This window comes from Labeo rohita, chromosome 23, assembly GCF_022985175.1.
Source record: "Labeo rohita strain BAU-BD-2019 chromosome 23, IGBB_LRoh.1.0, whole genome shotgun sequence".
Classification (NCBI taxonomy): Eukaryota; Metazoa; Chordata; class Actinopteri; order Cypriniformes; family Cyprinidae; genus Labeo; species Labeo rohita.
This window is the reverse complement of record NC_066891.1, coordinates 11062514-11074288: the sequence shown is the minus strand read 5'-3', so window position 1 is coordinate 11074288 and position 11775 is coordinate 11062514. Positions and strand designations below refer to the sequence as shown.

Sequence of the window (11775 nt, the reverse complement as noted above, 5' to 3'; positions counted from 1 at the left end):
GTCTCGTAGTAAAAATGACTGCTTCTTGGGGACTTGTATTTAGAAACTGTAGACTGCACGTCTCATGTCAGGTTAGTTTGACATGTCTTATTAGTGGGCCTCACGCAGATACAGGCGTAGATTTGGTAATAATTCTACACGATTGGCTCACAAGGGCTAGTGGGGAGGTAATGCGGAAGCATGTGGAGCATGTGCAGCCGCAGTGTGAAAATGATCGCAATGCCGCGAGCATGACTGGAGCTCAGTGAGCGAGAGATAATTCATTCAGCCAGGCCGCTTTACCACATATGGGCGGAACGTTCTACACGAGGGGCAGAAACGCTGCGCGCCTATTGGCAGAGACCACCGCTGATTGACGTGAGGCGCCCCGCCCATCTTCTGCCCTGCTTATTGGCACTTTAACGAATCCCGGCCACTGCCTTGGTGTCTGTGCGCGTTGACAGACCGATGAGACTGTTTTAAATAGACTGTCGCTTCGTTTTCAGCGTCTTTGTCACATCGCCCGTGGTAATTAGCTACTGAAGCGGACTATTCGGACTCGAGGAATGCTAGATTAAGTGCTGTTGCAAATGCACTTCTCGTGAACTTCTTTCTCGGCCAATCTGTCTTCTCGGTTTGATACCATGGCTGAGAAACGACGGTCCCCGTGTACTATGAGCCTCAAAGCGCACGCATTCTCGGTAGAAGCGCTTATTGGCACGGAGAAAAAAAGAAAGCTGGAGGAGGACAGCGAAAACTCATTTGAGGAGGTAAACGAAGTGTCGAACCTGACAGAAAGCCCGCAACCACAGACTGGGAGAACTTGTCCAAGCACCAGGAGTTGCGAGATAGACTGCGCAAGCGACGAATCCCGTAAGTAGCCTTCTACAGTTTGTGTTTGTGATTGCAGCTAAAACTGTTAGAAATATAGTTATGCGTGACACGAACGCAAAACAAACCACAACTCTAAAACAATTTATATTTCAATATAATTCTTTCTGCTGAAAAGTAACACTGCACGATGAAAATAAAGGCTACCCGATGTTATTCTGTACTTCCTCTCGTTTGTTATCCCGTATTGTTTTGCAAATAACAACAGGCTTCTAAATAAATATGAAACAATAATTACCATTAAAGAAGAGAGTCATTTAACTAACAAAATCCTGTACAACGTCAATAAATTCTTAGGTAAAAATGCCTCTGTCATTTAGAGATGACAAAAATACAAGAAGTACAGTGCATAAACACAAAATAACACAGTTATGAGTCTCATAAATATAGGCACTAAGAGAGTGACTAATCTATTCTGTGTTTATGAGTTTGGCCACAATCATAAACACTCAAATTAACTTGCCTTCACGAAAGCCTAAATAGGCCTATTCACCAAAAAAAAAAAAAAAAAAAAAGTTGTCATTGTACAAATAGAATATATAAAGGTCGATTCACTTTTTTGATGTCTCCTAGAATTGTGTTTCAAAGCAGTTCTTGTAATTCGTCACAAATGCATTACATACATTTAATTCTTAATAATAATTCCATGACTGCTTAAGTGGCGCCAAATCAAATAAATGAAAAACAACTTGCAGAATATTTATAAATGCATTGTAATGTTTAACAGCATTAAATATAAAATATAAAAAGTCTATAAAGATATCCAATGTCATCTGATCCAGGAAGATAACACAGGTCAGAAAACCATCGCAAATCCTTTTGCATGCCACTTCAACACATTTGTTATTGCAGCAATAGTTTAAATTAAACGTTTTCTACATGCTGTTAAAATATACAATAATTAAGAGCGTTTTTTTCTGTCTTTCTCAGCGGAGTCTGAGGACGTGTTGTTGGATAGCCCACAACCTGCATCCCAAGGCTCGCAGGTCGTCGTGCAATCAGGGACGAGCACCGGAGAGGAGATGCGTGTGGACCTGCAAGGCTCCGACTTATGGAAGCGATTCCACGAGATAGGAACTGAAATGATCATCACCAAAGCCGGCAGGTGCATCACACAAAACATGCTGTACTTACGATAATTAAATAATAATTAGCTAAAATCATCATATATTTGTACTTGAACATACTGATAATATAAAGACGGTTTTATATATTCTTAGTAGAATACGCTATATGACTCATTTTAATTTTTTAACTGAATTAGTCTATGTTAAATGTGTAGTCTCTTTTGAAAGACGTTAGATGAAAATGTTTCTTACAGATACATGGATTTTGGGAACGAAGTTCTGAATTTAACCAGGGATTGCTGCAAAAATCCTAAAAGTGCCAAACCGTGTTATAGCGCTTATAGTGTTGTTTTTAAGTACATATTTATTTATATATTTAGGTCTGGTTTGTGCATTACTCAATTTGGTTTGTGCTTGTATTCATTGTTGATTTTTGTAGAATTGCATTTGTTCACTAATAATATATTTAAATTATCTGACAACTAATAATTAGCCTAAATACAAAATTATATATTAAAAAAAAACAAACAAAAACAGGTATTTGTTGTAAATGGACAACGCGCTGCGTTTTATATACTTTAAAAATTATACCCACAGTAGTGTAAAAACAGCGTTCTTAGTAAATCTGGATTTTCCCTACGCTATGTATAATGAAAATATTAATATACAATGTCATTTTCTCCCAGGCGAATGTTTCCCGCGATGAGAGTTAAGATTGCGGGATTGGATCCTCATCAGCAGTATTATATCGCTATGGATATTGTTCCTGTCGACAACAAACGCTACAGGTGAGCAATTTACCAAACTTGTCCTCCCAACTGCTCGCTGTAGGACAGCCTGTTGTGGGCTATTGTAGACAAATGATCAAAACGGTCTGAAATGTGCAAACATAATATTGAACATTTTGAACGAACCGTCTCCACAAATGGCACTCCCGGACTTTGTTGACATGTTCAGTCCGCCCTTTTGCGATGCCCTTTTGGAGCTTGACCTGCTGGGACCTGAAGGTCATGAGACAACTGCAGTCAAAACAAATTCATAACGTTAGTTTATGGCGGGCTGCTCGGTGTAACGTTATCTGAATATTTTTTGTACAGAGGGACTATGAGGGTTCTGAATCACCCAGCAAATAAAAGGACAGGTTGGGGAGTCTTAAAATATTTTTTAAATGTATATATTTCAACAAATGTTTCGTTTGTAACTACAAACCTTTGAATTTTGAAAATCAAAATCCGCTAAAATAGCGTCTGAGTGAGGAAGTAACCATAGCAACAGTCATCCGCTTAAGTTCCTTTAGTTTATTATCGGTACAAAACTTAACGTATGTCATTAAATTATTTTTTACACAGCACTCATAGGCTATATCACAGAAACCTGTTTTGTTTTAAACGTCTTTAAAGTCGCAGACCTCTACTAGAGTCATACAAACCATTTGCGTTGTGTGACGAACCTCAATTAACGTTACATTGCGTCTTGAAAATTGCTGCGAGAAACTGCTTTGAAACATCGAGCCGTGTATGATATTACATTAAATTCACGTTATGTAAAATTCACTGACTTTTTTCCCTTCCAAGGTACGTGTACCACAGCTCTAAGTGGATGGTAGCGGGTAACGCCGATTCTCCTGTCCCTCCGCGTGTCTACATTCATCCCGACTCGCCTGCTTCCGGTGAGACGTGGATGCGCCAAGTTATAAGCTTCGACAAACTCAAGCTGACCAATAACGAGCTCGACGACCAAGGCCATGTAAGAGAATGTTTAGTTATTTATATATAAAAATACGTTTCTTAATATAGATGTTTTTTGTAAAGTTGAATAAGAAAAAAACTGCACATTTCTTCTATTCTATGCATCTAGTTTATGTTAGGCCTAAGAGGAAACCTGTAAACATATAACTGTTTGATGAGCTGATGAAGGAGACCTACAGAATTTCCTTCTGTGATCCTGAAATAAATTAAATGTTATAATTAGACAACTCTTTTCATGCACCTCATACACACATGCTAGCCATTGTCGCCCAGTGTGCATTTTGTTTTGCTGTATTATTTTAAAGGCCTAAACATGTTGTAATGTGGAGGGTTGTAAACAAACTCAATTGAAAGCATCCCCAGGGCGAGGCAGTTAAAGGCCTGTTTGGCCTTTGAAAATGGAGGCATGTGTGTTTTTATTGAGGTAGAAAACTGCTTTGGTAATTCCTCCGTTTCCCACTCTAAACATGGATGCGCGATGTAATGTTTTCCAGATCATTTTGCACTCTATGCACAAGTACCAGCCCCGTGTCCACGTCATCCGCAAGGAGTGCGGTGAAGAACTCTCGCCCGTTAAGGCGGTTCCCACTGGGGACGGTGTCAAAGCATTTTCCTTCCCTGAAACTGTCTTCACGACGGTGACAGCATACCAAAACCAACAGGTAATTGATAACACATCATGCTATAACTGTCCAATGCACAATTTGATAACACAAATCATAAAGCTGTTACTAAGGGTCACATCAATTCTTGAAATGTGACCCTGGACCACAAAACCAGTCATAAGTAGCATGGGTATATCTGTAGCAATAGCCAAAAATACACTGCATGGGTCAAAATTATAAATTTTTCTTTTATGCAAAAAAATCATTAGGATATTAAGACCATGTTCCATGAAGATATTTTGTAAATTTCCTACCGTAAATATATTAAAACTTAATTTCTGATTAGTAATATGCACTACTGAGTGGTTCAATTGGACAACTTCGAAGGGAGATTTTCTCAATATTTTGATTTTTTTGCACCCTCAGATTTGGGATTTTTAAATAGTTGTATCTCAGCCACATATTGTTCTATCCTAACAAACCACACACAAAGAGGTCTTTTCTTTTTATCGGACTGCATTATTATAGCTTAATTTTTTTATAAAACAAACATGCAGAAAAGCCATGTCAGCCACAACAAAAATGCCTATTTATTTTTGTCCAAGCAAGACAAAATGTTAATGTACATTAGCTTAACACTGCTTTGGAAATAAAAAAACAAGCACAGAAGCAAGTATCAACAATATAAATCATTTATTATTTTGTTATAAGATATGCAAATTTAAAATAGTAATCAGCTACAATTGTGTAATTTTGAACATTTAGTTTTGCCTCAGTTACAGTACCATCCTCATTATGCTGCTCAGAGAAAATGTATTTATTAGAAAATGTAGTTATTTTTTACAATAAACCCAATTAAATTGCATAATTTATTTAGGTTACAATGCTAGGAAAATGACTTAATTTACAAGATGTTTAATTGAAATAATTATACAAATTGCCTAAAGCAGTTGGGAGTTGAAGGGCTCTCGTTCTCTTTATTCATAGATCAAAGCCTCTATGAGACTGAAAGAATGAGCAGCACCCCATAAAGGGCAATTTATTTATAAAGAGCACAGTTGCATATGTGTTTATTTAGGCATACATTGACTTTCCTGTGCCAGCAGTTCAGAAGCAATGTATTGATAAATTGCAACATTAAAAAGAGAGAGAAGTACTTTAGAGATTTTATTTTTTATTTTTCATTGAAATTTGAGTTTGTTTTGATTTGCTGAAACAGATTAATACCAGAGCATGTTTTAGATAAGTTAAAGCTTGAAATCTTATCATCGTTTTTGTGTTAACTGCCAAGTTTTAGAAATGATGTCATCCATTTGTCTGAGCTTATAAAAACACAACACACATGCTCTCTCTCACACACATACGGAAGCAAAAAGCTTATAAAATAAACCCACACACATTGCATTGTGGGATGAGGGTCACTGGTGCTAGGTCAGGGCATTTGACATTACAGGCTTTGGGTCAGTAAGGAGAATGTGTTTTGTGTGTGGATCTTTTACAGATAACAAGACTGAAGATCGACAGGAACCCATTTGCAAAAGGATTCAGAGACTCAGGAAGAAACAGGTAAATTTAATATGTACAGATATTTGTTAGATAATACTGGAACTAAGGGAAAACTATTCTCCAAGGTTTTTAAATACATTTTTATTGATGTCAAAAACTTATCACAGCTGAGTCAAACCCATCTAACACAGAGTAGATCATAGTCTTACTAAATTTGGACAAAGTGTGTAGTTTCTGCTCTTTTTGTAAGGCAGCACAGAAATGACACTTCATAACATTTATATTTCTCTAGCTTTATTTGAAGAAACAGAACATTTTTTTGTTGAACTCCTTTTCTGACATCAGTATAAAGTTATTTCAGATCTATTAAACCATATTACAGGATTATCAGATAATTGTTTATCCAAAGGGAAAAGTCTTCTTTCAGCCAAACGAAAAGATTCCAGCGAAGCCCAGACAAAACAAACATAAAAACAGCGTCACATTAAAAACCATTATACAAAAATAAATGCATAAATGAAACGCAGCACAATAAAAATAATCTCCATCTTCACATAAAACAAGAGAAATAATAAACGCGCAAACAGGAAATGGAGGCTTGTGCGACGCTGACTCGCAAGCTCAGTGGGGAAGTTTAACTCTGCTCATTAGTTTTAAACGAGAGCGTTTTTAACACCCTGCTGAATCACACCGGACCACATACATCCACTCCGCGAGGTCTCGCAGAGCACTTAGACCGAGCCCCGTGGCTCAGTGTTATAGGAAAAGTTAAGCAGTTTGCTAAACAAACTCGGCCACTTGATAGCTCAAGTGGTGTGGCTGATAAAACTGGGGCCGAAACAAGTTGAGGCATCTTGTGTGAATTATCGCCTGAGTGGTACTGCGGAGGGGGTGGGGTAACGTCCACGCTAACAAGGCGCACCGAGCACCACCATTACTTCCAGAAAAAGCAAGAAAATACCCCCCTCTCTCTCCCTTTTTCTTTCTCTCTCCTCGTAAAGCTTTAACTGTGGCTTCCTGCACTCTATGTCTGATCCCACCGATAAAGCTATGTGAAAATAATTATAGCCTTGCCATCGCACACACACTTTATGTTCTTCATTACCTGCTCTGCTTTACTGGCCAAATACACAGTGATAAGGAAAGGGCCTTGCGCTAAGATGGCGCACACTGGATTGAACACACCGTTGGAAAGTTTTGCCAGTTCCAAAACACTCGACTGAGAGCTTTACTGAATCACCCTTGCCTTTGTATTTGTAAGCACATTGAGCGTTCTTGTATATGTCAAAAGAGTGACATATGTTTATTAATCACAATGCTTGTGTTGTAGAATGGGACTAGAGGCTCTGGTTGAGTCATATGCGTTCTGGAGGCCTTCACTGAGAACTCTGACATTTGAGGACATCCCTGGAATAACTAAACAAGGTACTGTGTTTGTTTTTCCCTGCCTTAATATATCATTGCACAATATGTTTATTAGTTCTTTTTAAGATTTAAAGTTTGTCACATTAGTGAAAATACAGAGAAACATTGTCTCTTCTATAAATAGGGTAGAGATGTAAGAAGCACCGCTCATACCAAGCAGGTTTTTGTTACTCAGTGTTGCAAATTCATGCTACTAACTTGAAAATAAGCGTGACTTGCCGTGGGGAATTTCTTAGTCCTCAGGCAAAACTCCTGATCGCACAGATTCCTACTGGAAATACAAGCGAATAAGATAAATGTAACCGCATCTTTACATGAATTTCTTTGGAATAACTTGTGCACAAGAGTTGTGCAACCTTAATCTGTTATTTTTTTTATTTTATTTTTTTTTTAATGTACTGCCATTATGACTTATGACATTATGACTAAGCCTGTATGACTTACTTTCTTCTGTGGAACACATAAGGGAATTGTAAAGTGACCCTGGACCACAAAACCTGTCATAAGTAGCACGGGGATATTTGTAGAACAACAATACATTGTATTGGTCAAAATTATTGATTTTTCTTTTATGCCAAAAATCATTAGGATATTAAGTAAAGATCATGGTCCATTTCCTAATGAAAATTTATAAAAACTTAATTTGTGATTAGTAATATGCACTGCTAAGATCTTCATTTGAACAACTTTAAAGGTGATTTTCTCAATATTTAGATTTTTTTTTTGCACCCTCAGATTCCAGATTTTCAATATCGGCCAAATATTGTCCTATCCTAACAAACCATACATCAATGGAAAGCTTATTTATTCAGCTTTTAGATGATTAAAATAAATAATAATTACCCTTGTGACTGGTTTTGAGGTTCAGGGTCACATATTGTAAAACGTCTCAAATTTTTAATGATACAATGAATGTCAGTTGGGTTAAATGTTGTTTGGAACAGTGTGAAGCTATATAAATTAAAGATTTTTCATTTTTGAGTGACTCTAAAAAATGTAAGAATGCACAAATATTTAAATGTATTTCCTGAAACAGGATGCCAAACTGCAATTTGAATGGAGAATTAAAGAATTCTAAGAAAATAATATAACAGCATTTTTAAATTTGAAATTTTAAAATAAACCAATTCTTTAAGTCTGAAATTACTATATTAGAAAACTGAAATTCTTTTATAGTAATTTAAGAATAAATTTGTATTTGTATTTGTATGAATTTATAAATGAACCGTTCATTTCCCAATCTACTGAGGTTATAACATCTGGTTCAAACATTACAATGCATATGATAACTTTTGTTAACTTTACAATAAGTAAATCCATTTCACCAGCTAATTACTCTTCAACAATGATGCTATCGACCTTATTTTTGCCATAAGAGTGGCCATTTGTACATTTTATGGGTGTGGCTTCCAGTCTCATCCGCGTCCAGATATTTTTATCTGTACAAAACAGCTAGTTTTGCTGCTTGATATTGCAAATTGGTGTGTATTACCATATTATTTTAATGTATTATCTTAATTATGAACACAGTGGTTTGTAGTGCAAACCATTCTACCGTTTACTGCACTTTGTTATTCTTCGCGTTATTTTCCTATAGCGGCTAGTGAACTGGGAGTCTTGCCCATAGGCTTACTTCTGCGCTGAAGAATAAGGTGGATAGAACTACTGCCAAAAAAAAGGGTTCTAAGACAAAATGCTAAAAATGCTAAAAACACATAAGGTCCATATTTTATGTCAGTATGTATCACTAAAATGTATGACTGCTCACAGGTGCAGCTGGCTCTCACGGTGTTGTTGGGTCTTCAGCACACACGCATCTCCTGTCCTCGTCCTCCTGCTCTTCCCCTACATTCCACCTGGGTTCTGGGGCGGGGCCAGTTTGCGATTACTCCACCTGCAGTCGAACAAGCCACCCACTCCATCGCTACGCCCCTCCCCTCTCCGCAGACTCCTACAGTCGACTGGCCAGTCCAGCCGCAGATGCGTTTTCCACTTCTCGGAGCTCCACGTATGTGAGCGGGACCGAAGGTGAAGCGTTCTCGTGCTCACAGACTGGCCTGCCAATCCAGATCCACAGCATGCCAAGCACAACCTCCCAGCTGCAGTACCTAATGCCCAGCCACACCCATAACACGTTTTCCACCAATCAGAGCACACAGGGATCCTATAACGGCTTCCGTCTGCACAGCCCGTACGGTCTGTATGGTTACAACTTCTCCACTTCTCCTCGCCTTGCCACGAGCCCTGAAAAGGCAGCAGCTACGCAAAGTTCATTCCTTGGCTCATCCCCGAGCGGGACGCTGACGGACAGGCAGGTTCTATCCACGGTGGACAGTCTGCACATGCTCAGTAGTAGTCAACAGAATCTTTTCGACTCACGGACTTTGGGGCTGACAAGCTCCACCTCCCAGGTAACAGCCCACATGGCTTGACCTGCGTCACAAAAACTTTGTCGGACTTTAAACTCAGCTGTTTCCTTTGAGTATAAACTAGTTTTGGGACTAGTCAATAGCATAATTTATAATCTGTTGGAGATTCATCACTCTCGCAAAAGAGTTGAGAGAAGGACATACTACAATGAAAATGTAAAGAACTGAGAGAAATCTGCAATATCATTTATGTTTTGTGTAAATGACAGCTGAAGATCACATTGAGGATATTTCTAATAGACTTTATATCATTCTGATGAAGCGGCGCAGGCTATTATTGGACACCAGGGTATGAAAATGCCTGAAGAATCACGTGGGAAGCCCAGAAAACACTTTACAGACAGAGCTTCACGGCATAAAAGGACATCAACCATCGGATCTCATCAAGGTTCAATGAGACCCCAGAACTGCTGGTAGGAGTGTGAGGAGTTTAACAGATGACTTTTGTGAGGCTGGACTCAGTGTCTTATGGACAATAAAACAGAGTTTGGCACTTAAAAGTGAGCAGACTGGGGAAAAAAAGACAGGAAGTTATATCACAAACAGGCTGCAGTTTGCTAGGTGACAATCAGCAGGTAACTGTCACTCAGAGCATATGTTATACTTGTTTGTGCTGAGCTTTTCAGCAGTGGTTTAATCTGAAACTGGACTAGGAAAAAGGAAACGTGGGCTAGTGTTTACAAATTCTCTCCAAGTCGAAGGGTTTTGGTCTGGATCAGCACTGCTGTCTGAGTCTTGGATCAGACAGGGCTGAATGAAACCCGATCCGAGATGATAATTCTCACACTTTATAAATACAACCATTGGCATTCTTCAGAAGGATTACAGTCCTGCCACGAGATACATGCTGATTCCAGGTCAGCTGTCTCGCTCTCGATCCAAGGACTGAAAAGAACGCTTTTCCTTCGCAGACATGTTAGCTTTTGCTAATTTACGTACTAAATGTAATTTTTCACAAATATGGAGAATATGAATATTATTGATACTGTGTAAAGATTTCACTTGCACTTAACGGCAATTTTAAATACTTGCTTTTTAATATCAGGCTTTCTTGCCAGAGTGGCCACAATAGACACTTCCTCCATGTTTGACTCTTGTTGGCCTGAGAATTTGAAAACCATTTGAGCCAAATAAAATATACCCATATGCTAAAGGATAATTGTGGAGTTGTGCATGTGCGTTTCAGCATCAGATGCTTCTCTTGGGGTCAGGCAAAGGTTCTGAATGCCTAACAAATGAAAAATACCACCAGGGGCTCCTGTAGAGGTGCACACACACAAACAAAATGCATTCATCCACACAAAGACATAAAGTTTGAATCTTTAACCTTACAGTTAAAACAGTTTAAAGAAAAAAAGATGAGAGATCACACATGTCAACAACGTTTTGATGTTTATAAACAGCATATTTTATGTTTATGTGACACGGTAAGCGAGTTTGACATCTTCATGTACTTATAATGTGGTTGGGTTTCAGTTTAGAATGTATGTGTGCATCTCAAAGAGGTTAAGCATGAGCTTCTAAACACTACTAACTTTCAACACCTTATATACTGCAAATATAAAAACAAAATATAGCTGCAAGCAGCAATTACCAGGGTTTAAGAGCTTTAAGACATTTGGGCATATATGAAAAAAGACATTATTTAGCAAGCCTAAACCACCTAAACACATTTTTAAAATTATTTTTGTCAAATCCAGCTAATTTACCATAGAAATATTATGTTTTTTAACGTTTATGACTGTTACAGTGCCAGCTGTGGTCCAATCTCCTTAAAACTTCAACATTTTTTGATAATTATTGACCTAGAGAGTCCAGAGAATTGTACTGCAGTGTTTTTTTCCAGGTGAAAAACCTAGGACTAGTTTGCAAAAGTAGGTTTTTGACATCTTCTCAATCATTTGACAAAGATTCAATTGACAGCAGTGGTTCTAGAGGCAAAGTTGTCCATAATTACGAATTCTATTCTATGATACAAATATTATGCATATGTTTGAAAAACTGTGCAATGTAAAATCATTTACGCCCTTGAAAAATGCAATATGGCACCCCAGAGGCCGATTTCTTTCAAATTTCTCACAGACCTTTGGGGCCATGAGTCGAACAGGCCCACTGAGTTTCCTTC

The 11775-nt window shown here is 38.1% G+C and overlaps 1 protein-coding gene across 1 annotated transcript; it reads left to right on the top strand.

The window, feature by feature from the left end:
• Positions 1–435: 435 nt before the first annotated feature.
• On the top strand, positions 436–10789 carry tbx18 (T-box transcription factor 18). Its single transcript, XM_051096662.1, has 8 exons — positions 436–852; positions 1801–1975; positions 2624–2725; positions 3512–3683; positions 4180–4347; positions 5792–5856; positions 7127–7221; positions 8992–10789. Exons 1-8 carry the CDS (start codon positions 624–626, stop codon positions 9651–9653), a joined length of 1668 nt encoding a protein of 555 aa, XP_050952619.1. The 5' UTR covers positions 436–623; the 3' UTR covers positions 9654–10789.
• The last annotated feature ends 986 nt before the right edge of the window (positions 10790–11775 follow it).